Consider the following 27755-nt stretch of genomic DNA (forward strand, 5'->3'; position numbering starts at 1 on the left):
AACTCATTAAAACAATTTAAAAATATTAAAAATATAATTAAAAATTAAAAATAACAAAAGTAATGTCAAACATACACTCCATCATCAACTAAGTCTGAAGTATGTATTTATTCTTAAACCCATTGATATTCTTTTACGCTGCTTCAATCACTCTATATCTTATGCGTTGACTCGTAGTCTTACTGCCTTGTTTCTTTCTAGGGCTTCAACATTCAAACTACCCTTCATTTCTGATCAAAAGCAATTAATACTCCAATATTTAACCCCAAGAAAATTAAAACAAAGTCTCATCCACGGTTAATAAATATTAAAGAATTAAATAAGATTAATTTTAAAGTTTACTTTTTGAATTAAAATAGTTTTTTTATGAACAAATTATCACGATATCAAATCACATAGTACTAATTTATAATTAAAACTAAATTTGCACAAAATAATAGTAAGATTCTACAAGATGATTATTTGATAATAAATTGCTATTTATCATTCTGCAACCACTAAACATATGCACACGGTTACGAAAATACAAACACTAAAATTTTGGGATGCTGGAAACGATGTTAGGAATGGCGCACCCGTTCTTGCAGCCATTAGTTCGACATATTAATCGAAAGTGCTTGTCTAAACTTAATGTGCTTGTGACGGCCTTTGGTCTCACTACCGGCAATGTGGCTTGATTTGTTGTAATCGGTGAAATTAATCATCCAAGTTCACATAAGTCTTATATTATTCTTATTTTAAAAATCCAAGTTATTAAACAAGGTACATTAAGATATGATTTTATGTATTAATTTTAAAGCTTGGTGTTAAGGTTTTTTCATTCTTCTAAACTTAGCTTAAATAGTTTGTTCACTAAGATTAGATGAATTGGCACAACCATAACACGGTTAAGGATGAGCATACAATATCAATATTATAGTAAATATCCTAGTTACTCGTCATTTAGTGCAACTAGGATATTAATTTACAATAAGCCTTTCAAGATTTCAATAAAACCATCTTAGTTTAAATGCACTTCTAAATAAGATTTTTAAACTAAAATAAAAAGACTATATTATCCCTCAACAAAGTTAAAGCTTTACATTTGAAAGGAAAACCAAAATATGTTTTCAAAGTATTAGATTAATGAGCAATGATATTTAATTTATTATAACAAGAGCATTCAAACATAAAATATGTTTAATAAGGAAGGCTTAGAGTTAATAAAATTTTAAATCTATAAGCATGCAAAATAAAAATTCATGGCAAACATGTTTTCAAAACAAATATAATAATACAATTATAGCATGCAAAGTAAGCATATAATTAAACTTACAATTGATATCAGATCAAAATCCTAGCATGCATACTAATAATAAAAATATCTATATTTATATTAAAAAAAAATAAGAGTACTTACTTGTTTAATCACTTTAAAGCAATAAAAATTTTGTTGTTCTAAAGAATGAATCATCTATCTTTAAGGCTTTCTTACTCTCCTATTTATGCAATTAGTATGTTTACAATATGTTTTCCAAGATTTCAATAATACTATCGTAATTTAGAAACATTTTTAAACAAGAACTTTGAATTAAAGTAGAAGGACTCAATTATTCTCAACAAAGTGAACCTAAGCTCTAGATTTGAGAGAAAAATCAAAGTATGAAAAAAGAGAAGGAAAATACTAAAAATTAGGTGAAGAAAAGTGTGTAAAAATCTGGCAAAAAACTTGTGTTAAAGTCTTTCATCACCCTATTTTTTATGGTGGATTCTGGAAACTAAAACATTAAAGAGCTAGTTTTGGTAATACTAGAATTAATTTATACCATTATCAAGTGATATCAATATTTGATTAGCCATTATAAATCAAGAATAAAATATGAATATAATGGTTATAAATCTGAATTTTTTAGCTGAACAAACTATTTAAATTTGCAGAAAATATTTATGGAAGAGAATGATGACATTTAAAGTCTTAAAGACAAAGAATTTATCATTAATAACAACAAAGGTTTCATTACTTTAAAGTGCTTGAAAAAATATGTACCCTCCTTTATTTTAATTTAAGCATATTTATTTTTATTACCAATATGCATGCTAGTATTATATTTATGTTGATAACATGTTTGCCATGAGTTATTATTTTGTATATTTATAAATTTAAACTTGTATAAACCCTAGGATTTCCTTGAAAAAAATTTTATGTTTAGAATGTCTTATTATGATAAACTAAACATAATTGCTTACTAGTCTAATATATATATTTAAAAACTATGGTTCTATAATAAAAACCAATTAAGTTTTGTTTTGTTTTGTTTTGTTTTTTTCTATTTGGGATATAATTGTTTTAATTGGTTTTAGATTTCACCAAAATATGCCAACTTAGGGTTCTTTAAGATCAATTTCTCATTCATCCATAATTTATTTAAATCATATTAATGTTTCATGTTAAATAGCTCATGTTGGAGATTAAATTCCAACAAAGTTTTAACCTAAAAATGAGTAGATCTCACTAATTTGACCTTAAATATGGTCCTTAATCATACTTTAACAAGTTTTCCAATATATATATCACCACATTCTTGTGTTGTTTATCTTGTGGTTTCTCTTTTGTTTAATTTTTAGTATCAGAGCCTACTAAGATCTGAGTAGTATTGTTTATACAAAATCTCAGAAACCTGGTGAGAAGAGAGAACTTTAGAAGTATAGATGAACGCTACTAAATAGTGTAAGTCTCGTTTATGAGTGATGATATGATAGTAAATCCATATAACTTGTAGTTTATTTTATAAATTATCTTTTTAAACCATAAATTCTATTTTTTATAGAACAACTTTTATTTCAGCTTCCTCTACATCTAATTTTCTGAAATTCAGATGAAGCATTTTTTAATTCAAATGGCATAACATTCCATTTATTTTGACCAAATGAAACTGTAAATATAGTTTTGTAATGATCTTTATAATGGATTTGAATTTGCCAAAATCATAACTTCATATTAAACTTTGAAAATATGAATGCAGAATGTAGATTTTGTAACAAATTGTTTTTGTCTGGAATTGGGTATTTAATCCATTTCAATGCTTTGTTCAATGGTTTATAATTTATGACGAGTCTTGATATGCATTGTTCAATCTCAGAATTTTTATTAACATATAAAACTGCATATGACCAAGGTGATCTGAACTTTTGTATAAGAGATTTAGGCTCTAAATCTTTGATTTTGAGTAGACAATGTTGTTTTAATTCAACATTCATTTAAATAGGTCTTGCTTTTATGGAATTTACTTTTCATTAAAACTAACATCATAAGAAATATCAACAATATGTTGTTTTCTCTTTCAAAGAGCATTTGGTAAATCAAAACAAATTTTTTTTCTATTTTATTTTGAAATTCTAAATTTTTTTTTGTAAAATAAGATTTTGTAATTGCTGCTTAATTTTTTTTTGTAAAAAGACATTTTATCTAAGATGCATGAGATAAATTTATTTTCCTTGAATCAATGCATTGATACGATGAGAATGAATAAAACATGTTTTGATGAGATCTAAATTTCTTGTCTTTGGCTTTTATAATAAAGGAAAAACAAGTTTCAAATTATTGATTTTTGAAATAGTACTTTCATGATTAGTTTTATAAAAAGTAATCATATCAATAAAATAAATGTTAAGAATAACAGTATGATTAATATCATTAGTAACAACAAATGAAGTTTTAAGAAAAAACCCATTATTAAAAATTGATACTTGAGTTTTGTTTTTTATAGTTAATTTAGTATTATTTGTTGTAGAAAGTTTTTCGAAAGTATTTTATAAAAATTGTTTTGAAACTATTTTTTTTAATACAATTCAAATATGCACCTATACCAAAGAGAGCAATAGTGTCGATTTTAAAATCATTTCAAAGAATTAATGTAATTTTTATGATATATTTTTTTAAAGTAATTTGAGTTAAAAGATGTAGAAAATTTTCAGGAATATGCTCAATATTTAATAATGCATGATCTAATGCTTGATTTTCTAGGATTTAATCTTAGGTTATATTACAGAATCCGAGTAACTTTCTATCTTTGTGGGAAGATGTTGTAAAATAGCATTATATATATATATAAGTGTTGCGAAAAGACCATCCTCCACATTACTGTAACAGAAGGTACACTTGTGTTGTTCAAGGTGTTCCACTAGGATCACTAAGCTCACTAAAACGAACCCTACGTTAAGATAAATGGAGTTTTGCATGTTTCAGTGCATTACTCCATGTAAATGTAAGTGTGATTTGAAATGTGAAGGCCTGTGTCCACTTTGAAGCTACGCACAATTACTGTCTTTTCACTTTACATCTCAAGCCATCGATCCTTGTTATTATAAATAGCTGCTCCTCTCTCCACCCTAGCCATATTGAACAATCAAGTAATTAATATTTTTTTTCAAGGAGAGAAAAAAATAATAGTAGAGAGTATCGCCTCATAATAATGGGTTCAACTGTAATTCCTATTCCAGATGGAGATCAGGGATTTGGTGATCTCAAAGAGAGAAGGAAATTCCAAGTTTCTCTAAGTCCTATCGTTTCTTTTGTCCAGAAAAATAAGAACAGCATAAAGAAAATTATTCACTGTATCAAAGTTGGAACTGCTCTGGTTTTGGTTTCTCTTGTCTACTTCGTTGACCGTCTCTACAAGGAAATTGGAGACGATAATGCGATGTGGGCTATAATGACTGTTGTTGTCATCTTTGAGTTCCACGCAGGTTGGTCCATGCCATAGATATAGTATATAGTATTAATTTGCTTAAACTTTAATTTTTGGTAATGAATGCATGCTACGTGTTCCAAATAAACTTTTATTTCATCACACATGCATTTCAGGAGCTACGCTTGGCAAGGGATTCTATCGAGGAATTGGGACTGTTTTAGGAGGCGGGTTGGGATGTATAGCGGCAATTTTAGGTGAACAAGTTGGTGGAATCGGCAACCCTTTTATCGTTGGTGTTTCTCTCTTTATTTTTGGTAACGTTTTCATCATTCCCAGAATTCAATATCAGCAAAAAAAAAATATTCAAATTCAAATCAGCAATCAATCAAAGAAAGAAGAGAAGAATATTGCAGCAACAATCATTGTTTGTTTTTCTTTAACAATAAAGTTTTTGAGGCCAACACAGTTACAAGAGTTTTGGTAATATTTTCAGACATTTTAAATGTTTTTATAATTTCCACAATATCGTGTCAAAGGTGAGTATAATTTTTTTCTTTTATTGCCTAACCAGTCATTTAAATTATTTTGAGACTGATCGCTCAATATTGACTGTGGATCAGGCGGGGCAGCAACATATGCTAGACTGATTCCGAACATTAAGAAGAGATATGACTATGGAGTCATGATATTCATCCTCACATTCAATCTGGTCTCGGTATCCGGTATACGTGAAGAAAATGTCATGGAAATAGCTCGTGAACGTCTCGTGATGATTGTTATGGGCTTCGCTATCTGCATTTGCACAAGCTTATTTTTTTTCCCCACATGGGCTAGTGATGAGATTCATAATTCTACGGTCTCCAAATTCGAAGACCTTGCAAGCTCCATCGAAGGTTGGCAATTCAACAAATTAATTAAGAATTCAATCAGATCAGTTTTTATATTTTTTTATTATACAAATTTATTTTTAAAATATTTTTTGATTAAAAATATATTAAAATAATATATATTTTTATTTTTTAAAATTTATTTGTAACAAATCATATCAAAACAATAAAAAATGTGCAGTTTGAACACAATACCAAACACAATAAAAACTGAGTGTATGAACTGCATTTTATCTTTCTTGACAGTAAAAACTAGAAAGGAGTGAGAATTTTTACTGCTTTGCAGGATGCGTAGAGGAGTATTTCAGATTAGTCGGCGACAAGGAAAACCAGTCAGTTCATCCAATTGCTAGTTTCAGGAACTGCATATCAGTGCTAAACTCTAAGGCAAAGGATGAATCCTTGGTATAATATTCCTTCCTTCGTCCCCCGATATTTTGAAAATACCATAAGCATCCACTGTTAATTATCATTGAATTTTTTAAAGGATGACCCATAGATAATTTAACAAAAAGGAAATTAGAAGTTATAACAAATGCTTTCGAGGCCATTTGTTTTGTGCAAATTCAATAAAATTTATATAACTAGGAGTTCTGTAACGCTACAACTGAGAAAGATTTTGGGCTTTCTTTTGCCTAGGAAAGTGTCAAAGACACTATTGAAGTTTGGTTAGCCAAACTAATTTCCTTGTCATATTTTTTTTATCCTGTCAAAAATAACAATTTTCTCACCTCAATTCACTGACTTGTGCTGCCTATTTATCTCTAGGATTGTCCTGAGTAATTTTTTTCCCCATGTTTCCTGCTATCTCTTTTGCTCAAGCAATCAATAAAAATATGGAGTCTGGTGTTTTTAGGTAAATTTTGCAAAATGGGAACCGTGGCATGGAAAATTTGGGCTGTTCCACCCTTGGGAGAAATACCAAAAGATTGGTGAGGTTCTTAGAGAATTGGCTGCCACCATACTTTCACTCAAGGGTTCTCTTAATTCTTCCAAAGAGGTAATATATACTGACTTTTCTTTCAACATTTCAATTTTTCCATTTAAGTTTCTGAAATCTGTTGACCTAAACCATTGAAATTGTGTTATCATAGCCCCTGAAAGCTTTGAGGGAGTCAATCAAAGAACCTTGTGAAGCAGCTGGCTCATCACTTGCGTGGACCCTGAGAGAGCTGGGAGAGAGCATCAAGAAAATGAGACGGTGCCAGTCAGAGACTTTAATAGTGCCAAAGTTAAAATTAGCAAGACAAGGGCTTAGTCAGGTCATGTCTCCTTTCAAACTAGGAAAACTTGATACAGCTGAGGGACTTGCAATAGCATGCTTTGTGTTCTCACTGATGGAGCTGGCAGAGAAGCTGGAAGGTTTAGCCAGGGAGGTGGAAGAGCTTGGAGAACTTGCTGCTTTCAACCGAAGCTAAATTTCTAGGTGATCGATAATATTGCGCGCAACTATTTGCCATGTCTTTGGCTTGGCCAACAAATATATCTATATGCTTAATAAAAGAGGTCTAAAATGCCCAAAAAAAAAAAAAAGTCTCGTTGACATATAATTTTATTGAGAAAAACGGTAGCGATCACTTGATCAGACGATGTTCTCATAGGATCTGGATCCATGTAATAAAATCTGCGTCTTGACATTCATACCCTATTAGATAATTATATCCATGATGTGTGGCTGTGCCCTCAAAGCTGATCAAGAAATGATAATACTCGAATCTAAACCGCCAATTTTATTGAAATTTTACTCGGCCATTGAAGTGAAAATGTTTTTAATATGGTTATTTTTTTGCTTTTTAAATTGTGTTTGACTGTTTGGATACATTTTGAGAGTGCATTTAACTTAAAATAATCAAATTTAATTTTTTTAATATTTTTTATCATTTTAATATGTTAATATTAAAAACAAAAAAAACTTTTAAAAAATTATTTTAATATATTTTTAATAAGAAAATACTGTTAAAAAAATATTTTGCATCACAATACTAGACATTCTTAAACACCATTTGAAACAAAGTTTCATAAAAATTTAAATTTGTTTTTGTTTAAAATTAACTTTTTTATATTTTTAAATTATTTTAATATATTTTCAAAAAAAAAACACTTTAACAAACGATTACTAGCATATCCTCCAACATCCCCTTAGCCTACACCAATCGCAGAAGTGCAATTACAGCAAGGATTGCATAAGGATGTAAATAAAAAAAAAAGGAAAGAAAAAAGAATTGGGCTATTTATAAAAAAACATGGTTCGAAAGCTATCGTATTAGGCACAGAGATGCAATGTAGCATGGGTCGAATTGCGAATCTTCCAGCCCACGATCCACCTCGAAACCAGAGGCCATGTGAGTTGTACTATAAACTCGGCCGAGAACCACTTAAGGATTAAAGCAAAACAATTTGGGGCTTAGAAAAAGGTTGTTTTACAACTAGCCGACAGCATCACTACCTATGTTCTTAACCTATTTACTTTATAGTCAAATAGTTGGAACTTGAAAGCCCACTTGAGCCATGGTGGCAGAGAAACATACCACCTGCGAACCACAGGAGAGTCAGCAACGCTCATGACCCACCGGAACAAAAGATATACACTTTCCAGATCAGAACTACCCGCCTGTGTGCCTACCTCCTCTTATGTGAAAAGTCTGAAGTCTTTTTCCTGCTGGGCTTGTCTATGTAAGAAGTTAAGAAGAGGGTATTCCAGAATGTCAGACGAAGGCGGATGCCATTAAATAAAGAACGCCGGCATGGATGGAACAAAGGCGGCCCCATTAAAGGACTCATGAATACAGGTGGCATCATCTCTCAACTTCTTTTCTAAAGTCATATCATAGTTAGAAGATCCAATCTCAGCTTAAAATCTAAATTAAGATCTAGGTCATAAATAGGAGGCTAACTCAATCTAAACTTTAATTTAAAAAATAAAAAAAAATTAAAATAATATTATTTTAATAAAAAAAGTTTTTAATTGTTTGTATTAGTAAATCACTAGATTAACTAAGAGATTAACTAAGTAATCACTAGATTGTTTGTATTAATCAACTTGACTAGACCAGATCTTTTAACTAAGGGATCACTCCAGAGAATATCTATGTTTTTCTTGTTGTTCTTCATGGAGAATAAAATAGAGGCATAATAAATAAATAAATATATATATATATATATATTAAAGAATAATTACGTAGACATAAACAATATAACAACACAAAATTCAATCAAATATGGTCACACCATAAATCTTTATTAAAAAAGATTTAGTCTATCTTTTAAAAGTTTACAACTCCTTAAATAAATTCAAAAACCAACCTAAACAATCTAGGAAAATAAAATCATTAAGCATATTGTTTAATTTTCTAAAATATATAGGAAAAATAAAAATAGTTTTTCTCAAAAACCTCTTACATCAGTCTTCTTAAATTTAAAAAAACTAACAATTGAGTTTAAATTACTCTTTTCAAGATCTCATAGATGTCTAATCAAGGCTCTCCAACACTTTTTATTCCTTCGTTTATAGCATATAATAGTTTTAAATATTATCCTCAGTCCCTTCCTTTTAAAATTTACATAAGAAACATCAACTGACAATTAATTTATTTCTTATTGGCTTCTAGAGTAATGAATTGCATACCTCAAACTTCCTTCACCAACATGCAATCCATATAACCACTGAACAAATTTATCTTTGTGATTATAGTAAACTTGTAATAAAATGAGTTAATATAACTTAAATTAACAAAAAAAAAAAACATCTTTCATGTTCTTTTTACACTCAACTTATAACTTATCAATGAGGATATTATTAATGACATTATCATTGTCATTACTATCATTATTTATGCAATAATTGTCAATATAATCATCACCAAAATAAACATCATAAATTGGTGGAGAATACTAATGTATACTCATCTTATCATAAACAGGTTCACTAAGAATCTTTAAGATACTCATCCTGATCAATAAGTTGTCTCATCTGTTTATGCTTCTAAAACAGGTTTTCAAAACTGGTCATGGATATATAATCACTTTTCTCATGATTCTCTAATTTTCTCTTCTTTAACTCTGCTAATTGACGGATAATTCTTCAACTTGCATCTGCATGTTTATTATACTTAGTTGACATGTTAATTTTGTAATTTTCCTCACCATGCCTTTTATCACAAGTTCTTGAACTTCTTTTTTCCAAGAAAAAACTTTCTCTTTCCTACCTACATGAGCACATCTTATTCTGTGACCATCTTTTCTAGTTATGGTTATTCAACAATACAAAAAAATTAACTACCAAAAATCATTAGGCTATGATACCAATTGACTTAGATAGACAACAAGAACAATTAACATAAAATTCTATTGAATATAGTCACACCACAAACTCTAATTCAAGATTTTATTACTAGATATTTCTCTTTAAGTATTTTGCCACTCGAAAAGGTTTACAAATATTTAAATAGAACCGAAAACCAACATAAACAAACCATGAAATCCAAAAATAAAGGAAAAACAATAAATTTTCTAAATAAACTAGGAAATTTTTTTTAAAAATATCATATAATTTCCTAAAATAAATAAAAAAGGATAAAAATGATTAAGAAAAAATAATTTTTAAAAACCTCCTGCATCATATAAGGATTGAAATCATTTGTTGCAAAAATGATGGAGAAACCAGTGAAAATTAAAATGAAAAATCAAAAGAACTTCGTTTTTTATAAAATTAAGAGAAACAAAAACATGGGTTTCCCTTCAAAATTGGCATTTGTGATTGTTGGATTTTTTGGATGGTGCATTATTGTTAGAAGTGTTCATGATACGAATGTAACAACAATTATCTGTAACTCTAGGATGTACTCTAAAGGTGATACTTTTGGTATTCGTGTAAACTAGACGTGGGCTTGCACTACGTTGTAGATTTGCATTTTTTTCCCTTATAAAACGATATTTAGATGTTGCAAACACGTTTTAAAAAAAATCAACAATTCAAGTTATAGTCTCAACCAGGTTTAATAAGTTGGTTTTATTTTAATTAGGTGTTAAAAAAATTAGGCAATGATAATAAACACATTAAAAAAAAACTAGAAGTACAAAATTGGATAAAAATAGATAAAAAAAAAACCTAGTCCGAGTTAACATGAGGTAGTATGATAGACATGTAACCTAAGTAATAAGGGGCGAGCTAACCTGGGTTAACTTGTAAAATACACAGTCTAAGTCATGAAATCAAAATAACTCGATATAAAAGAAAGAAACCCACAAAACCAATTAAAAAAAACTAATGTCAAACAATGAAATCGAAAAAGAAAATAAGTCAAAAAAATATCAACTTGTGTTAACTCTTTAGACCAATAACCCAAGTCATTAAACTGAAAGCACCATGCATAGAAAAACTGTGAAACTCAATCATTTGCATATCAAACATCAAATGATGAAATTAAAAAAAAAAGTTGATTATACAAAAGGATTCAAAATAAATTAGAGAGTAACTATAAATTTTTGAATTGAATGGTGGAATTGAAAGGAAAAATAACTTTAATAGAATGACAAAAAATTAAAGAATGAAGTTCAAATTGAAAAAAATAATAAACCATAAATTTGGATTAAGTTATGGAATTGAAACCCGATAAAAAAAATGCACAAAAAGGTTAAGAAAAAATTAAAAATCAAAAGAATAGGGACCAAAGTGGAAAAAACAACATTGACAAATTAGAATTGAAGGATGAAATTGAAAAGAAAATCAAAACTTTACAAAAGGACCAAGAGTGAAAAATTAAAAATCAAAACAGTAGGGACCAAATCCGAAGAAAAACACAAATTGAGGGGCTAGCTTGAAAATCTAAAGGGTCGGGTGTGAAAACCGACGAAAAAAAGGGTTGTCGATGTCAAACCGGACATCCATTAATTACATGCATCATTCAAGATCAGAAGGGTTGCTGAGATGAATCGAACGTCCTCCTAAAAGCCCATATTTGGCCACCTGGAGACACCGCACACGCTCTCCAAAGATGACGACCAACATTTATGCACCGACGCATGCATACACATGTCAACTTTACACACACACACACAAGGATGAAATCAATAAAAAAAAATTGACAAAATTGAGAGGGAAAAAACTGTTCATATGACTACCGCATCATCTATCCTTATCCTAATGCTTCTCATGGCTCTTGTAATCAGATTCAGAACCTCACCAGTTCAGACTGCACAACATGTCTTGGAGAGGCTAAAATAGCCATGTTTGCAATTTGTCAAAGCCGAAGAGGGGCTCGTTCGGTGCTCCATGGATGCACAATTAGATATGAGCAATATCCATTTACTGATTAAACGAAATGGCTCTCAAAAAGATTAGATTTTTCTGTCTACCATATATGTACCCCATAGAGCGAGTCCATTCTTATCCCCTTCGATGTTCTTATTCTTGTTTTGGTTGACGAAGGTTTTTCTTCTCCACTCCCCTCTTTTTTTATCGTTCTTATTTTGGAAGATCAGTTTTTCTTGTTCTTTCTTGAACCTGTTCATCCAATTTTGGATTCTTAAGAGTGGAAAGCATCAATTATGCCTGTTTGTGCGTGAATGTTTCCGCGTTTTATTTGACAATTATACAACCATGATTGACCAAAAATTGGCAGTGGCACCCACTTCTGTTAAATCAAGGGAGCATGCAGTGGCGTTTCCTTTCATCGAGATTAGAGGAATGTACGCTAATGGATTGACTTCAAGAAGGGAAGAGGACAGGGCATTGTCCTCGTTAATGATCAAAGCCCAACTTTAGCCTCAATCTCCTTCGCAAAATCAGCTACTAGCAGGATCCATTTTGCTTATCAGATAATTATATAAATACACACTGCAAGTTGCAGAGAAAATTCACAGCGAGCACCTAACAGGGAAGTGATAATGCCCCATGCTTTCGGCTCAAATGACTCACAAGTTGACTCTTTCGTGTCGAAGTACGAATGTTTGGCCAGCCAAATCCTTAATCATAACTGCCTTGCTTAAGTTGAGAGTTTTTCCATGCCTGTGTCAAGAAACCGAAAGAATTTCAAGGGCACAATGGGGAAATAAAAGCCCCCAAAACTAGCATAGCATATACACTACAAGAATTTTCATGCCCTGAATTCTTTTTCATTCTTTAAGAATTACCATGGCTGAAAGTTCTCGGATTCCGAGGGTGTGTAGACTGAACTAAGGATTTCTCATACTGTAAAATTTCCAGCATTTGCTCTGCATATACAATTTACAAGCGGCGTGATCAGGATTTTTTCTATTTTTGTTCTGTCCAAGGAATACAGCTTGTATAACAAAAAGAAAAGCATGCCTTTGTGTATATCTCTTCTCAACTATCAACTTTGCCTTCTTATCACGATGCCTGCGAACTGTCCCCGATCATTCAGAAAACAAAATTCACTGAAAAATGGTATAACTTAAATTTTGCCAAGGATTGCTGAAGGCAACTGATGATTAAATGGATGGTCTAGAAGCAAAGCACCGCATCCAACTCAGCAAATGATGATTTTGCTGATATGTTTGAGGAAACTGCAACCTTTGATTTATGAACTGCCGTTCTTTAATCATGTTGGTCCAAACAGATTACTTCTTAAGCAGCCACAAAAGGAGCTTGAGAAGATTCTGTTAAATCTTGTGCATGAACCAACTCCTGCTTCAAAAGAAGTGTATAAAGAAGCTCATTCCAGGAATCAGGTACACCAGGCAGGCACCAATGGCTGCAGTCTTGACGGTGTAGGGAGGCTGGACCGCTACCTGGTCCAAGATAGTATAAGGATGCATGGCCATCCTTTCTCCTGGCTGACATGCTTGTCACATTCAACAAATGCAAGTTCATCACTTGTGATTCATTTGAGTGTTTTGATAACACATCAAAGAATAGTTTGAAACGGTAATCTGGTGAAACCAGCACCGAGCCTAAGTCAGGAAGCTTTTCCAGATGGCAGCTACCACCAGTCTTCCAGTCGCCGCCCCTGTTACATCAGCCAATTTATTAGATAAACACGCACAAACAATTTCATTTGCAAGCATGCGAAGGAATTGCAATTTTGGAGCAAAGGAATCATCTCAAGTAACTCATGAATTGAAAAGTGTTAGTTCACATTATAGCATGGAAAGAGTTCAGGTTTTCCAGAGGAAGTTATTCTGTTCTAAAACTTGAGACTAAGAATCAAAAGAGTACATATAGACAAATAAGCATTCAGGAAAGATCTGGCAGTTGAAATATTCGAGAAAGAGTAACTTTGAAATGTTCATGAAAAAAAGAGAGTAACCATGCAGAAATTTTAAAAAATAAACAGAGAGAGAGAGAGAGAGAGAAACCTGAAATGTACAGGAGCATAGGTTCGAAAGAAGACTCGAGTCTTGCTCATATTTACTTCAGTGTGAAGCCAATCAATCAAAGTTTCGATTGATCTTCCATATGCAGTTTCAACACTCATCTCCATCCTTACTTTCTCCCCTTCTTGGAAGTAACAACCCCTAATAAATAACATAAATTCAATGATCAAATATCATTTCAACATTACAGCATGAACTGATTTCTGTCCTTGCCTTTTCCTACATGAAGTACAGCATAAAATGACACCTGACAAAAGCATGCAAACAGAATTTTCATGTTCCCTTTGTTAAATCTAGGGGAAAAAATAAAGCAAAATCACCTGATGGTGTTACTATGAGCGAATAATGCAATGAAATGCAGGTCAACTTGGTGGTAGCAGCAACAAGAAGATTGTGGTTTCATTGCAAGGAAATGGTACTTGTGGGTGATTGTATGCACTGTTGTGAAAATAAGATAAAAATGTTCTCGCATTTTTCCTTTTTCATCCATAAATCAAGCTCAATCATTGGTCTGAATGTCATGCTCAAATTGAAGGCTAAAAGCACATCCTAACCCACTGATATAGCAATGCGGACAAGATACACCTTTGGACTTTGGCTTAAGAGTGGTAAGAGGATTCATTGGGACACCTCCCCACCCTCACACACTCTAGGGACATCTCATAGGTCATCATGCTTAACAAATTGAGAATAATCTTCCAATGTGGTCTAATCACCCATGTTCAAGCATGCTATATGGACCAATTGTATCGGATTCATATTTATCATTTATTTTATCCCAACTTATGCGCTCAACCTTCATAATATTCCATTTACATCTACAATGCCACATGCCATCTCAGATGCAACTGAACAAACACCGAAGAATTTCCTCCAATATGTTGGTACCTTCAAGCTCAATAGGGAGATGCATGTCCCAGCAGACTCTGAAGTAAATCCATGGCATGGAAAAGATCTATAATCTCATCATTGATAAATTGTACCATATCCATGGCTAACTGAAACACATCCTCATCTCGTCAGCAAATAAAATGCATATATGTTTCTGGCTCTAGCCCTCAGATCGAAACAATGTGAACAAGAAACCTGTATGTAACTTTCTCCTTCTAAACTTGTCACCATGGGGCCTAAATTTCTATAATTTGCAGATGCATTGGCCACATTAAACATGCTCTCCTCTCCAAGTAGAACTGTGCATGTGCCCATGTTGCTGAACTGAGAAATAACACATCTGCACATATAAGCTGACCAGCAATGGTAAAAGGCTATATAATAATTTATTTGCGCTCATGTGGTCTTATCCTAGCTCTATAGTGCCAAAAGTCAAAAAATCAAAGTGCGCGCTTGCACACACATGCACACATACAAAAGAACCAGGTCATCAGGTTGGAGTGATCTGATATCCTATCTTACCCTCTAACCCTCAGATTGAGACTATTGTGTACCTTCCTTCATCTAAACTTGTCATCTTGAGGCCTAAATTTCAATAATTGAGCAGATGCATTGCCATCTTAGACATGCTTTCCAACTTAAACCACATTATAATAAAAAAAAAATTCCACTATAACCCCAAGTTGCCGAACCGTGAAAAAATAGCATCTGCAGGTAAAAGCGTACGAGCTACTGTAAAAGGCTATATAAAATTTATCTTCAAGCTCATATGATATATCCTAGTCCTATAGTGCAAAGTACAAAATCAGATAGGATGTCTTTACCCTCCAATAGTCTTATTTATGCATATATGCAGACCGGTTAGGATTAAAAGCTAGGAATAGTTATTATGCTCCAATCTAGTATCCTCCAGATTCAAAGATGCCAAAAGTTGAAAATAGCTACATGTACACTACACATTGACATAAGAACCAGCTCTTGGGGACACCTAATTGCATAGGTTGTACTTACCCTCTTATGGTCTTCTCATGATTCCACCAATGGCCAGAGTTAAGAACTAGAACATCTGCATCTTTCCACTTGGGGGAAGTCCAGTCCAATGTATCCACTCTTAAAGTCAACTTCACCTCTTTCGGAGCTCCAGCAGGGGGGCGGCCCTGTACAATTAGAAATGGAGCCCTGTAATATTCAAGGGTGCAATTATAGTCCTTGAACATGAACGCCAGAAACCCTCTGTGCTTTGTAATTGGGTTCCCATTCACCTCATATATAGAAGAATTGTCAGGAACAGCAGTGGCAAGCATACAGAGGAGGGACTCCCACTGGTTCCTTCCAACTGAGTCTCCAACAAATACAAGCCTCCGGTTCCTCAGCTTTTCCAACATCAACCTTGCATCGAATCTGTCTCAAGGAAAAGAATGGGGGCCCAGATAAGCTTTCCTCAGAGCAATTGTAATTGTCATTCCAAGAAAAGAGATTGCTAGTACCAGGAAACATTTAAACAATAAATTTTCTTACAAAAAGTAGGTACTTGGCTAGTGTTTAAAAGAAACACATTCACGAAGTTCTGGAGCCAAACACAACTTCCGCTTTTTCTGTGAAACTATGTTAGAGTTTGTTATCAAGCAAGTGTGGTGTCGAACTCCTAAAAAGGGGAAAAAAAACTAATTTGATATGGACAAAGGTAGTTAACAACAAGACCAAACAGAAAGGAATTTGCATGCTGATTTCCAGGAAATGTGCCATAATATCATTATTACAAACATCATTAATTAACGCTTCAATTGGAAGACGCCAAAGATTATGAAAAAACCGCTTTCTTCCCAACCTAATATACAACTATTTTAATTTAGCAACCTTTTCTCATCTGTAAGCAACCCAACACAGCACAAAAATAATTCCAAAATTTATCAGTAATTAACTTAAAGTTTAAAAAACCAATTAAATAGATCAAAAAGAAAAGGAAAGGAAAGGAATACCTGGGCAAGTTGCAATATTTGGGTTGCCAACGCCACTTGGTGTAGAAGCTATCAGGCCTACCATTCTCCAAACACCTAAAACCAGCGTCTATAAAGGAACAATCTTGACTCTGATACAGAGGATAATTATCATCCCAAACCCAGTTCCCGTCAAAAATATCACACCAATCACCACGCTTATCAAGAAATCCTAGCCGTCCACTGTCTCCACCAGTTAATTCTGATGAAGAAGGTACAACAAGTCCAGACCAGGAGATACCATGGTGGCGAAGGCCACGAGTCACACTCCTATAATCCAAGTAAAAGAAGCAACAAATGAGGAGTACGGTGACTAAAAAGAAGCCAAGAATGCCAAGAGAAGGCTCAAGAGGGTTCAATCTCTTGAGCTTCTTGAAGAAATCCAAGTGGGTCATTGTGTCTCGAGGAGTAGCAGAAGATGTGGTGGTGTTGCTGGGCATTGTTTTTGAAAAAAAAACAAAAGATTCACATGGGGTTATAGAGTATATTGCTAATTGCTAATTGCTAATTGCTAATGTATGGTTTTCAAAGATAGTACAAAAGGTGTATTCTTTAAAGGCGGTGGGGTAGCATCATCAGCAAATATAAAGAAAGCATTAATGGAAAAAAAGGGCTTTCAATAGGGTCTAGCTCTCCTAGTCTGGTTAAGGAAAGAGAGAAAATGAAATCATCTATGCCATGATAATTGTTACGAGACGAATGAATATACGAATCTAAAACGATTTTCACAAGGTGAAAGAGGAAAAGATAGAATGGTATTTTGGCAGAAACTATATGGTCGATGAACACGAAGATGAGAACACAGAGAGTAACTTGTCAGGCATTCAAATCGTTTCTGCTTTCTTTATTTATTAAGGGGAAGACCCCATGCTAGATGAGGATAGAACTTGATGTGGACGGAGAGGCCAGTAGCCAGTAGCCACTAGCCAGTGAAATCATGGAAGAAGTTCATCCTCTCCCCCGCTTAATAACAAATTTTGACCCCACCAAGTAGGTAAGAAATTATTTTGTAATATTCTTTCCGTAATTCTTTTTCTTTATCTTTGGTTTGAGTAGTGATTTTCTTAGACATGCAATTATACCAAAGAGAAGTCATTGTTACCATCAAATATCATTATTGCAAGTATTGCTGTATATATGAAAGGCGTAGATTAAGTATTTTTGAATCTCGAGGAACATGCATTAACCTTGATAGTTTCATACTTTCATGTAATTGCTAAAGAAATCCTTTCATGTGTATCCACTTAAATTGGATTCACCGTACATGTCCTCTTTCATATTTCATGTGTGTTTGGTGTTGTAATACATTATATTTTTTCATTTGAAGATATATTAAAAACATTTTTAAAACTTATTAATGTAATATTTTTTACAGGAAAAGAAGGGTAGAAGAAAGTGAAGGGAGACATGTCGTGACTTGTGAAGAGCGTTGATAAGATAAGAGCGAAGGGGTGGAGGTGGAGTTCGGCTTGTTCGTTATCAGGGGCCGTGTGAACGTGATCGTGATCGTGATCGTGATCGTGATCGAAGAAGGCGGCTAATGACAAGAATATTGCCGTGTGGTCCGGACATGTTTTGAGTGACAAATCTACCCTTTTTCCCTTTCAGTCAGATTGCTAATTTGCAGGGACGCGTTTGGATTTCTTTCTCTATTGGACTGGTTAAGAATTTAAATGAGTTGAGTTGATTAATGGGTTGTTTGGCGGAATTCGGATCCTTGTGCGTCTCGCGCTTCGAGAGTCCCACGTATGTGCACGCACAGCACACATTGTTTTATAACTTGAACTGTCCCTGCCGGGTTAAACGAGTGTGTACTGATTCGGGCTGGAAAAAAATAATTAATTAATTCAGTTAAAAATTTAGATCCAATAACTTTATCGATTTAGATTTGTTATTGATAAAAACTCGATTATCATCTTATTAATTTTAAAAACAATAATATCATTTTGATTTTTCTAAAAATATATTTTTAAAAACTACCTTATTTATTTTTGTGTTTCAAAAACGCTTTTAAAGAAATTTAATATATTTTTCTTTTTTTACTATAAATTAATATTTTTTTAGTATTTTAAAATCATTTTAATATGCTGATATCAAAAATAATTTTTAAAAAATAAAAAAAAAATATCATTTTTATGTATTTTCAAGTAAAAAACACTTTAAAAAACAACCACAACCACACTCTCAATTTCAATCCATGATCAAGATATTAACCTAATTTAAGTTTAATGCTATGACAGCACATACTTGCAAAGGATAGCAAAACATTGAGAATCCAATTCGATTTGGAATTTAAGGTTAGGATTGATAGAGATTTTAGTGGGAAACTTGGCACCTTTGCAAAACTTTGTTTAGCTATTGAAGATCTTTTCCTTTCCTTTGCTTTTCTTTCTTCAAGCTTGATTGAGTTCTAATGGGAATATACACTCAACATCTTCAAATAAAAATTTAAGGTATACTGTAAATATTAACAAATTTTTGTCTTAAAAAATAAATAAAAAATAAATAAAATCATCAACGAACCCACGAGTATGCATAGCATTTTCATGAAATTATTGATTGTACTGTAATAGTTGGAGATTTTTTTTGAATACATTATGCATGCTGCATGGTATGGTTAAAATCAATTTAATCGTTTTGGCTCTAAATAATACCAAATGCTTGAACCATGGCCAAGTGGTAGGAAACTAGCTTCGGTGCCATGCTTCTTCATGAGAACAACTATCTTTTCATGTAAAAAAATAATATTTAGGTGCTAAAATAAAGCAAAAATAACAAAAACAACTTGGTTGTGACAAATCAAGTCAAGATCTTTTTTCAAACCTGCCATCAAAATCATAAAATTCGAATAATTCAATAAAAAAATGAAAAATACTATAAAGCTCTTTTAAAAAAATTTATATTAATTTTTCAAGTCTGTGATCTAGGTCATGAAATACCAAATCTAAAAAAAATTATAAAATTCAATTTTTAATCAATCAAGTATCGAATAATTAAAAAAATCTCAATTATACAAAAGAATTATTTTTTTTAAATAGCAATAAAAACAACGATGATCAAAATTGAAACACAAAATTAATTTCTTATTTGATTAAGGATGGAATAAAAAAAAATTAATTTAGCAAAAGGATAAAAAAATCAAAATAATAAAGGTCATAATTAACCAAAAAAAAACAATGTTTTTGATTGAAATGTGAAATTAAAAAAAATAATAACATTTACAAAATGTCAAGAAAGAAGTTCGAAATCAAACCAATAAGAACCATATTAAAAAAATATAATACTATCAATTTAAATTTAAGAATAAAATTGAAAAACCAATAAAACATTTATAAAATGGGCAAGAAAAAAATTAGAAACAAAAAACACGAGGATCAAATTATAGAATAACATATCTGGTAAATTGAGTTTGAAAAATGAGATTAAAAATAAATAAAACTCCAATAAAATAGTTAATATAAAAAATTAAAAATCAAAAGAACAAGGACTGAAGTTTAAACACCACTAACAATAAAGAGGATTATGTTATATTTTTCAGGGAAAGAGAGAGAAATTTTTTTAAAAAAATACAAAGTTTCAACTACAACAAACTAAACCATCAATAGAGATATGTGCCACACCAACAAGAAAATGACATAAGAACAATTCCAATAACACAACGGAATGATATTTTTATATGTTGGGAGGCATTGTAAGCACCACTTGAAGGGTTTGAGCGTATTCCACACATTCCTTAATGCCATGCACGAGCACCTATCTTTTTTATTTATCTAAATATAAAATTGCCTATGAGCAGATTTTGTAATTAAATTTTTTTTATAAAAAATCAAATTATACTCCTTGATCAAATATCTTTCTTAATGATATTTTTATAGTTTTATCATGCATTTTAATTATTTATTATTTTTTATATTTGATCAAATATCAAAATATTCCCTAACTTAAATTACAACAACAAAAATACATAAAGTTTAAATTTGTTACTTCTAGTATTATCTTGATTCTTTTATCATGCAATTAATGTGCGGAAAAACTTATTATTTATTTAATTTAAAAATAACAACTGAACCATGTAGATCGTAGAAAGATTTTTATACATCTGATAACCAATATTAAATTTTTTGAGCTGAGAGATAAAAAAAATCATTACATCATTCTAGTTAACAAAGTAAACATCTCAAGCTTTTCAAATACCGATTAGCTATTTTTAATATACCAGACCACCAGACTCGGCGGCTTGGTAACTCAAATTTACCCTTGGAAAGTCCGTGGCGAAATTTTCTTCTCTTTAAAGCTAAAACAAGCAGTAACAGTACCAAAAAATATAATATTCATCTATATTTTAAAAACCATAGAAAATAAATAAAAAAACTCAAATAAAAATAGAAATAACCCATACGAGGATGTAAAATAAACTTTGGTAACTAAATAAAGAATTTGAAAATCCATGTCCTTCGAACTTATTTTGTTTCCATGGACATGACCCTATCAGTGCGGGCTTGAGACATGTTTTTTTTTCCTTTCATATTTTACAATTCATTACATTTTAGAGTTTTCAATGTTTTTCTTAATTTCTTGTGATTTTTCGAGTTTTTATATTAAATATATTTTTATTTTTAAAATTTAGTCTACATCATCACATCAAAAATAACATGGTCTGATTCTAATATTTAAATTTTTGTTTGATGGGACTAACAGCAGAGGATTTTAGCATCATGGTTTGCGTCATCAGCATCCTAATCCTCAGCCTACAAGGACGGCGCTGCTGGTCAGCAGAGATTTGAGATGGCAATGAATCACGAAGCCACAGGCAAAATTCAAATCTATAACAGCACAAAATTGATTGAAACCACTCTTCCCGAGGATTTTACTTCTCCACTGCCGACCATATCAAGACGTCGAACTTTATTTCAATCATGCCTCTAACTGACTCGGGCCAACAAAATAAATATTGACGTTTGAGAAATAACATGCTGATTCGAGATTATTTTCCTCACATAATTTAATCAGATAAGACGTGCAGTAAAAAAAAACACATATAAATAAACCCTCCACCCCATGATTCAGCTGCCATGTGCAGGAACATTACGAGGGCTTACACGTGCTGCTTTGTAAGTGGAGTTCATGTACGGCCGGTGTTTTCTCAGACTTCCCATCCTACGTTTCTGCCGGGCCGACCTAACTCACTCACGCTAATCCTTGTATTGTATTACCTCCAGTGTATAAAATAAAGTCCAACAAAAAGCTAGCCGTGCCATCGATTAGGATTCTTTCTCGCGCTTCCACTTCATATCCACCATCCAGCAAATTCAGGTCCACAAATTATAACAATTGACTCTTTATTGAAATTGTTACTCCAAAAGCAGCTTCATGATGGTATTTTTTGTTTTTATTTTTCTATTTTTAAAGTTAGTTTACTTATAATTTAATTAATTTTCATAAATTTTAAAATTAATAATTAGATAAATCTCCTATGGCTATAATATTAGTAATTATAAAATTTGAACCTAAAATCATATGAAACAAACTCTTTAATTTTAAGCCCTTACCACATGAATACCTACTTAATGGTTATTTTTATTTTTCTATTAATAGTATTTTTGGTGGTCCTTTTTTTGAGTTTCAATATTAATTCCATCCTTTTAGTCAATCAAAGTTAAAATATACCTTTTTAAATTAAAATATATAATTAAAATGTGATGTTGCTCTGTTTAAAAAAATAATATAAATTATATTCTGAAATATTATTTAATAATTTAAATTTTATTTATTAAATAATTATTTAACATGACATCAGAATCTTATTAATTTTATAGTCATAAGTTTAAATCTCACTAATTTTATTTTATTTTATAAAACTAAATGTAAGGTTGTGATGAGATTTTTTAAATTTTAAATTTAAAAAATTTTCATTTAAAAAAATATATTAAAAAATAATATAAATTATGTATCACTTAACTGTTTTATTTTTTAGAATGAGATTGTTTAACTTTTCAGTTCCATCTTTATTTGAAGGATTTTAATTGTTTGATATTACAACTTCATCTTTAAAGGTTTTTTTTTTTTTCAAATTAGCAATGTGGATTGTGATCAAGAATCCTGCATTATTTGCCTCAAAAATGGCATTGCACTACAGATTTCACTGTGATTTCATGATATTATTGTACGCAAAATCACTAGCCAGTCTTATTACAATGCAAGATTAATCGCTGTGCCTACCATCTTTCTTTGTGAACTCGGGGAATCCTAGATCAGAATAGAGATCAAGATACTCGTTTACCTCGATTATTATCGTCGATTCATCACCTTTCATTCCCTCTCGAAGAAATTGAAAATCTTGGAAGATATTGTAGAATAAAAACCCCACTTCCTAGTCAAATGATGGCACCGTGAACGGCTTGAAACTAATGAAGAAAAAGGTCACAAGAAACTAAAAACTGACATGTCAAGTGACATGGAAATTAGGAGAGAGTAAAGCTTTCAAGATGTGATCTACCATCCCCAGAATAAATTCGTATCTCAAAGGTTCAATGATTTGAAGATGGGAGACTCCTTCACACCATATACTGCAAGATTATGAGGCGTACCAGTCTCTTTTCAGTTTTCTCCGCCGATCTGAGTGCCGTCTAGCTCTGATGCCTCGTTTCATTTTTAAATTAGCGCACTCGAGCCCACCGCTTGATGTAGAAAGATAGTGATAGGATAAAGTGTGTATTTTATACTGTTGTCTAAGATATTTTTTTATAAAAATATATTAAAATTACTTTTTATTTTTTTTAATTTTAATATTAACATCATATTCAAATTATCATACAGTACCAAAAAGATATTAATTTTAAAAAATTTTAAGACAGATATTTTAAAAAAATATATGCAAATACAATTACAAACACTAAAACAAATTGTGCTTGAATGTACGACGAAAAAAATAAAATCGAGTCAACAAATTATTTCATATCCTAAGAAATCAGGTATAGAAAACCGTTACATAAATTGGATTTATAATTATCTAAGTGATTGGTAGATTAAATTCATACATTGTTACCGTAAAAAAATTATTTTATCTCAAAAATTTAAATTATAAAAATTTAAATTGTTAGATAAAATCTTGATATATGATTTATATTAATCTCGAACACACTTTCTTGTATGAAAACCCTTTGAACTTGCATAAATCATGTTATTTTATGTTATTAATTAATTAATTATAATAAGAAAAAAATAAAAAAACATGATTTAAACTCATAATTATTTAATCATCAAAATTCTATTTTAATCTAAAAACTAAAATTATCAAATAATATTTAAAATATAATTTATATTATTTCTACTGTTAATATCTTATCCAAGTATATTTGATTTAATCTACATTAAGCACATATAGATATAGTAATTTTTCATTTTCAACTATTTTAAACATAGGAAGGTGAAATATTCATCAAATCTTCCATGAATTAGCGTGCACCGAGCCAAATTAGTACGTGCTGTGATTCTTCAACCCCAACAATAATCCCTCTGCAACATCCATGATTAAAGAGCAGAGCATCCATTGACTGGTAAATGAACATCCGTACATTGTGCTATGACCCTCACAAGTATGGTAATAAAATTCGGCCAGGCCGGCAGATTGACTAGAACCCGGTCAACCCAAGGCCTTGATCGGGTTTTGCACCGGTAAAAACTAGACTTGTATTTGATGCGGATGAATCCGGGTGACCCGGTATAAAACGGGTGAAACCCGGCACATATATTTTTTTTTTATTAACAAAACCACTCCGTTTTGTTCTAGGGGTTTCTATCCCGACCTTCCCTCATCTTCTCCTCTTCCTCCTTTCTTCTCCCCTTTCTCGAGCCATTAATATTTGTGTGAAAAAACTGAGCCATTAGCATCTGTGAGGAAAAATTGTAGAACTCAGTCCAATCTTGCTCCCTCTGGTTTGTCCAACTGAAAGGAGGTTTTTTTTTTTGGTTGTATCAGTTAATCACTTTCTATTTCAAGGATGCTTAGGATTCATGTTGATTTCGTTTACTCATGGTGCGGTGGGGGGAGGGGAGTTGTGGACATAGTCGGGGCTAGCGGGGGAGGGGAGATGATTTGTTTTGCTTTTTAGCACTCTAGTTTGCCTCACCACTACTAGGAAACTTCTTGCAACTGAAAAGAAAAGGGTTCTTTTATATTAATTTATGTATCATTCAATGAATTGGTCACTTAAAGCGGATGTCTCCGTATTTTACGTTGATGATTATGTATTATATTGAATACAATATAATTTAAAATACTATAAAAATAAAATTATATTTTATATAAAAAAATAGGATGTATAAGTTGTAAATACACAATTATTCTTATGATAAAACTTAACAATCTCTTTGTTTTTAATACCTTCAGCGGTCTATATCTCTAAAATATTAATATATTTTTTTTTATATATAAAATTATTAATTTTAAAGTCCTAATGTTTATTAAATTTTTTCTTTATAAATATTAACTACCCGTCATCTTACCAAACATCATCCACTATTATCACTTTACTAATCACCTTAGACATCACTTATTATCACCCACTGTCTAGACTTTTCCATTCATGACATTATATATTTTAATTAAAAAATAAATCAAATAATTTAAATTAAAAACTTAATCAATTATTCAACGCAACAACTTTATTTAAATTTTAAGATCCATCAATCACATCATGTCATACTCGCCGAGGTAATTAGTTTTTTAATTAAAATTTCTTTTAGGTCTCGTTTATTTGCTAGAAAGTATTTATTTTTTTAAAGTGAATTTTAAAAAAATAAATTATTTTTTGATATTTGGTAGTGTAATGAAAAATAAATTGAGAAACAATTTCCAGTACTTGATTATGCCATAGAAAATAAGCTGAAAAATAACTTATTAATGTTTTATTTTTTTCAAGTTTATTAAAATAAAGATGAACAAATCTTACAAATTAAAAGGTTGAATGAGAATGAAATTGAAAAAAAAAATATAATTTCATAAATTATCTCAAATAAAATAAATAATAATCAAAATAATAGATATCAAATCTAAAAATTTAAAAAAAAATTGAAAGTTGAAAAAATTAAAATAATAATAATTAATATTTCATAAACTATTTCAAACAAAATAAGTAACAATAAAAAAAATAATTTGAACTCATAATTATTTAATCATTAAAATTCTAATATTATGTCAAAAAATTATTTCAATATAAAAACTAAAATTATCAAATAATATTTAAAATATAATTTATATAATTTAATATCTTATCTAGTAAACATCTCAAGTATATTTGATTTGATCTACATTAAGCACATATAGATATAATAATTTTTCATTTTCAATATAGGAGGGTGAAATATTCATCAAATCTTCCATGAATTAGCGTGCACCGAGCCAAATTAGTACGTGCTGTGATTCTTCAACTCCAACAATAATCCCTCTGCAACATCCATGATTAAAGAGCAGAGCATCCATTGACTGGTAAATGAACATCCGTACATTGTGCTATGACCCTCACAAGTACAGTAATAAAACTCGGCCAGGCCGGCAGCTTGACTAGAACCCGGTCAACCTAAGGCCTTGATCGGGTTTTACACTGGTAAAAACTAGACTTGTTTTTGATGCGGATGAATCCGGGTGACCCGGTATAACACGGGTGAAACCCGGCATATATACATTTTTAATTAACAAAACCACTCCGTTTCGTTTTAGGGGTTTCTATCCCGACCTTTTCTCGTCTTCTCCTCTTCTTCCTTTCTCCTTCCCTTTCTCGAGCCATTAACATCTGTGAGGAAAAATTGTAGAACTCAGTCCAATCTTACCCCCTCTGTTCTTCGCTACAGGTATTTTTTTTTTTTGTTGTATCAGTTAATCACTTTCTATTTCAAGGATGCTTAAGATTCATGTTGATTTCGTTTACTCATGGTGCGGTGGGGGAAGGGGAGTCGGGGACATAGTCGGGGCTAGCGGGGGAGGGGAGATGATTTGTTTTGCTTTTTAGCACTCTAGTTTGCTTCACCACTGCTAGGAAACTTCTTGCAACTGAAAGGAAAAGGGTTCTTTTATATTAATTTATGTATCATTCAATGAATTGGTCAATTAAAGCGGACGTACGTTGATGATTATGTATTATATTGAATATAATATAATTTAAAATATTATAAAGATAAAATTATATTTTATATTTTTATATATAAAAAATAGTATTTATAAGTTGTAAATATACCATGAATTTTTAAGATAAAACTTAACAATCTCTTTATTTTTAATACCTTCAGCAGTTTTTATCTCTAAAATATTAATATATATTTTTTTATATATAAAATTATTGACTTTAGAATCCTACCATGTATTAAATTTTTTCTTTACAAATATTAACTACCTCTCACCTTCCCGGACACCATCCATTATTATCACTTTAGACATCACTTATTATTACCCAACACCTAGACTTTTCCATTCAGGACACTATATATTTTAATTTAAAAATAAATCAGATCATCTAAACTAAAAACTTAATCAATTATTCAACGCAACAATTTTATTTAAATTTTAAGATCCATCAATCACATCATGGCATACTCGCCGAGGTAATTGGTTTCTTAATTACAACTTCTGAGTTATTTGTTTGCTAGAAAATAATTTTATTTTAAAAAGTAAATTATTTTTTGATATTATAATAAAAAATAACTTATTAATGTTTTATTTTTTTCAAGTTTATTAAAATAAAGAGGAACAAGTCTTACAAATTAAAAAGTTGAATGAAAATGAAATTGAAAAAAAATATAATTTCATAAATTATCTAAAATAAAATAAATAATAATCAAAATAATAGAGATCAAATCTAAAAAATAAAAAAAATTGAAAGATGAAGAAATTAAAATAATAATAATTAACATTTCATAAATTATTTCAAATAAAATAAGTAACAATCAAAAGAATAAGAACCAAATTTGAAAGATAAAAAATT

The 27755-nt window shown here is 31.0% G+C and overlaps 2 protein-coding genes and 2 long non-coding RNA genes across 5 annotated transcripts; 3 read left to right on the top strand and 1 right to left on the bottom strand.

The window, feature by feature from the left end:
* Positions 1 to 4451: 4451 nt before the first annotated feature.
* LOC133692936 (aluminum-activated malate transporter 14-like) lies at positions 4452 to 6975 on the top strand. The gene is made up of 6 exons (XM_062114116.1): positions 4452 to 4725; positions 4844 to 4984; positions 5291 to 5563; positions 5844 to 5962; positions 6414 to 6557; positions 6652 to 6975. Exons 1-6 carry the CDS (start codon positions 4452 to 4454, stop codon positions 6973 to 6975), a joined length of 1275 nt encoding a protein of 424 aa, XP_061970100.1.
* Positions 6976 to 8078: 1103 nt separating this feature from the next.
* LOC133692389 (uncharacterized) lies at positions 8079 to 11972 on the top strand. The gene is made up of 2 exons (XR_009841882.1): positions 8079 to 8346; positions 11726 to 11972. It is a non-coding gene; the product is annotated as an uncharacterized LOC133692389 (long non-coding RNA).
* A 620-nt stretch (positions 11973 to 12592) lies between these two features.
* LOC133692387 (protein trichome birefringence-like 10) lies at positions 12593 to 17597 on the bottom strand. Of its 2 annotated transcripts, XM_062113285.1 has the most exons (5): positions 16762 to 17597; positions 16045 to 16183; positions 15794 to 15939; positions 13874 to 14032; positions 12593 to 13524 (listed from the first exon to the last, which is right to left on the bottom strand). In XM_062113285.1, exons 1-5 carry the CDS (start codon positions 17217 to 17219, stop codon positions 13143 to 13145), a joined length of 1284 nt encoding a protein of 427 aa, XP_061969269.1. In that variant the 5' UTR covers positions 17220 to 17597; the 3' UTR covers positions 12593 to 13142. The 2 variants fall into 2 exon arrangements, with proteins under 2 accessions (XP_061969269.1, XP_061969268.1); XM_062113284.1 differs by having other exon boundaries at positions 15794 to 16183; positions 16762 to 17596.
* Positions 17598 to 17640: 43 nt separating this feature from the next.
* Positions 17641 to 18641, top strand: LOC133692388 (uncharacterized). The gene is made up of 2 exons (XR_009841881.1): positions 17641 to 17773; positions 18155 to 18641. It is a non-coding gene; the product is annotated as an uncharacterized LOC133692388 (long non-coding RNA).
* Positions 18642 to 27755: the final 9114 nt, after the last annotated feature.

This window comes from Populus nigra, chromosome 4, assembly GCF_951802175.1.
Source record: "Populus nigra chromosome 4, ddPopNigr1.1, whole genome shotgun sequence".
Lineage (NCBI taxonomy): Eukaryota > Viridiplantae > Streptophyta > Magnoliopsida > Malpighiales > Salicaceae > Populus > Populus nigra.

Bases quoted from the DNA above. Each gene is read 5' to 3' on its own strand.
- LOC133692387 (XM_062113284.1), bottom strand. From the start codon at position 17,219: ATGCCCAGCAACACCACCACATCTTCTGCTACTCCTCGAGACACAATG. The intron at 14,033-15,793 runs GTAAGTACAACC...GTTATTTATTAG, and splicing joins CATGAGAAGACCATAAGAGG to GGGTTGTTACTTCCAAGAAG. The intron at 13,525-13,873 runs GTTTCTCTCTCT...CTGATGTAACAG, and splicing joins TATGCTCCTGTACATTTCAG to GGGCGGCGACTGGAAGACTG.
- LOC133692936 (XM_062114116.1), top strand. From the start codon at position 4,452: ATGGGTTCAACTGTAATTCCTATTCCAGATGGAGATCAGGGATTTGGT. The intron at 4,726-4,843 runs GTTGGTCCATGC...CATGCATTTCAG, and splicing joins CATCTTTGAGTTCCACGCAG to GAGCTACGCTTGGCAAGGGA. The intron at 5,564-5,843 runs GTTGGCAATTCA...ACTGCTTTGCAG, and splicing joins CCTTGCAAGCTCCATCGAAG to GATGCGTAGAGGAGTATTTC.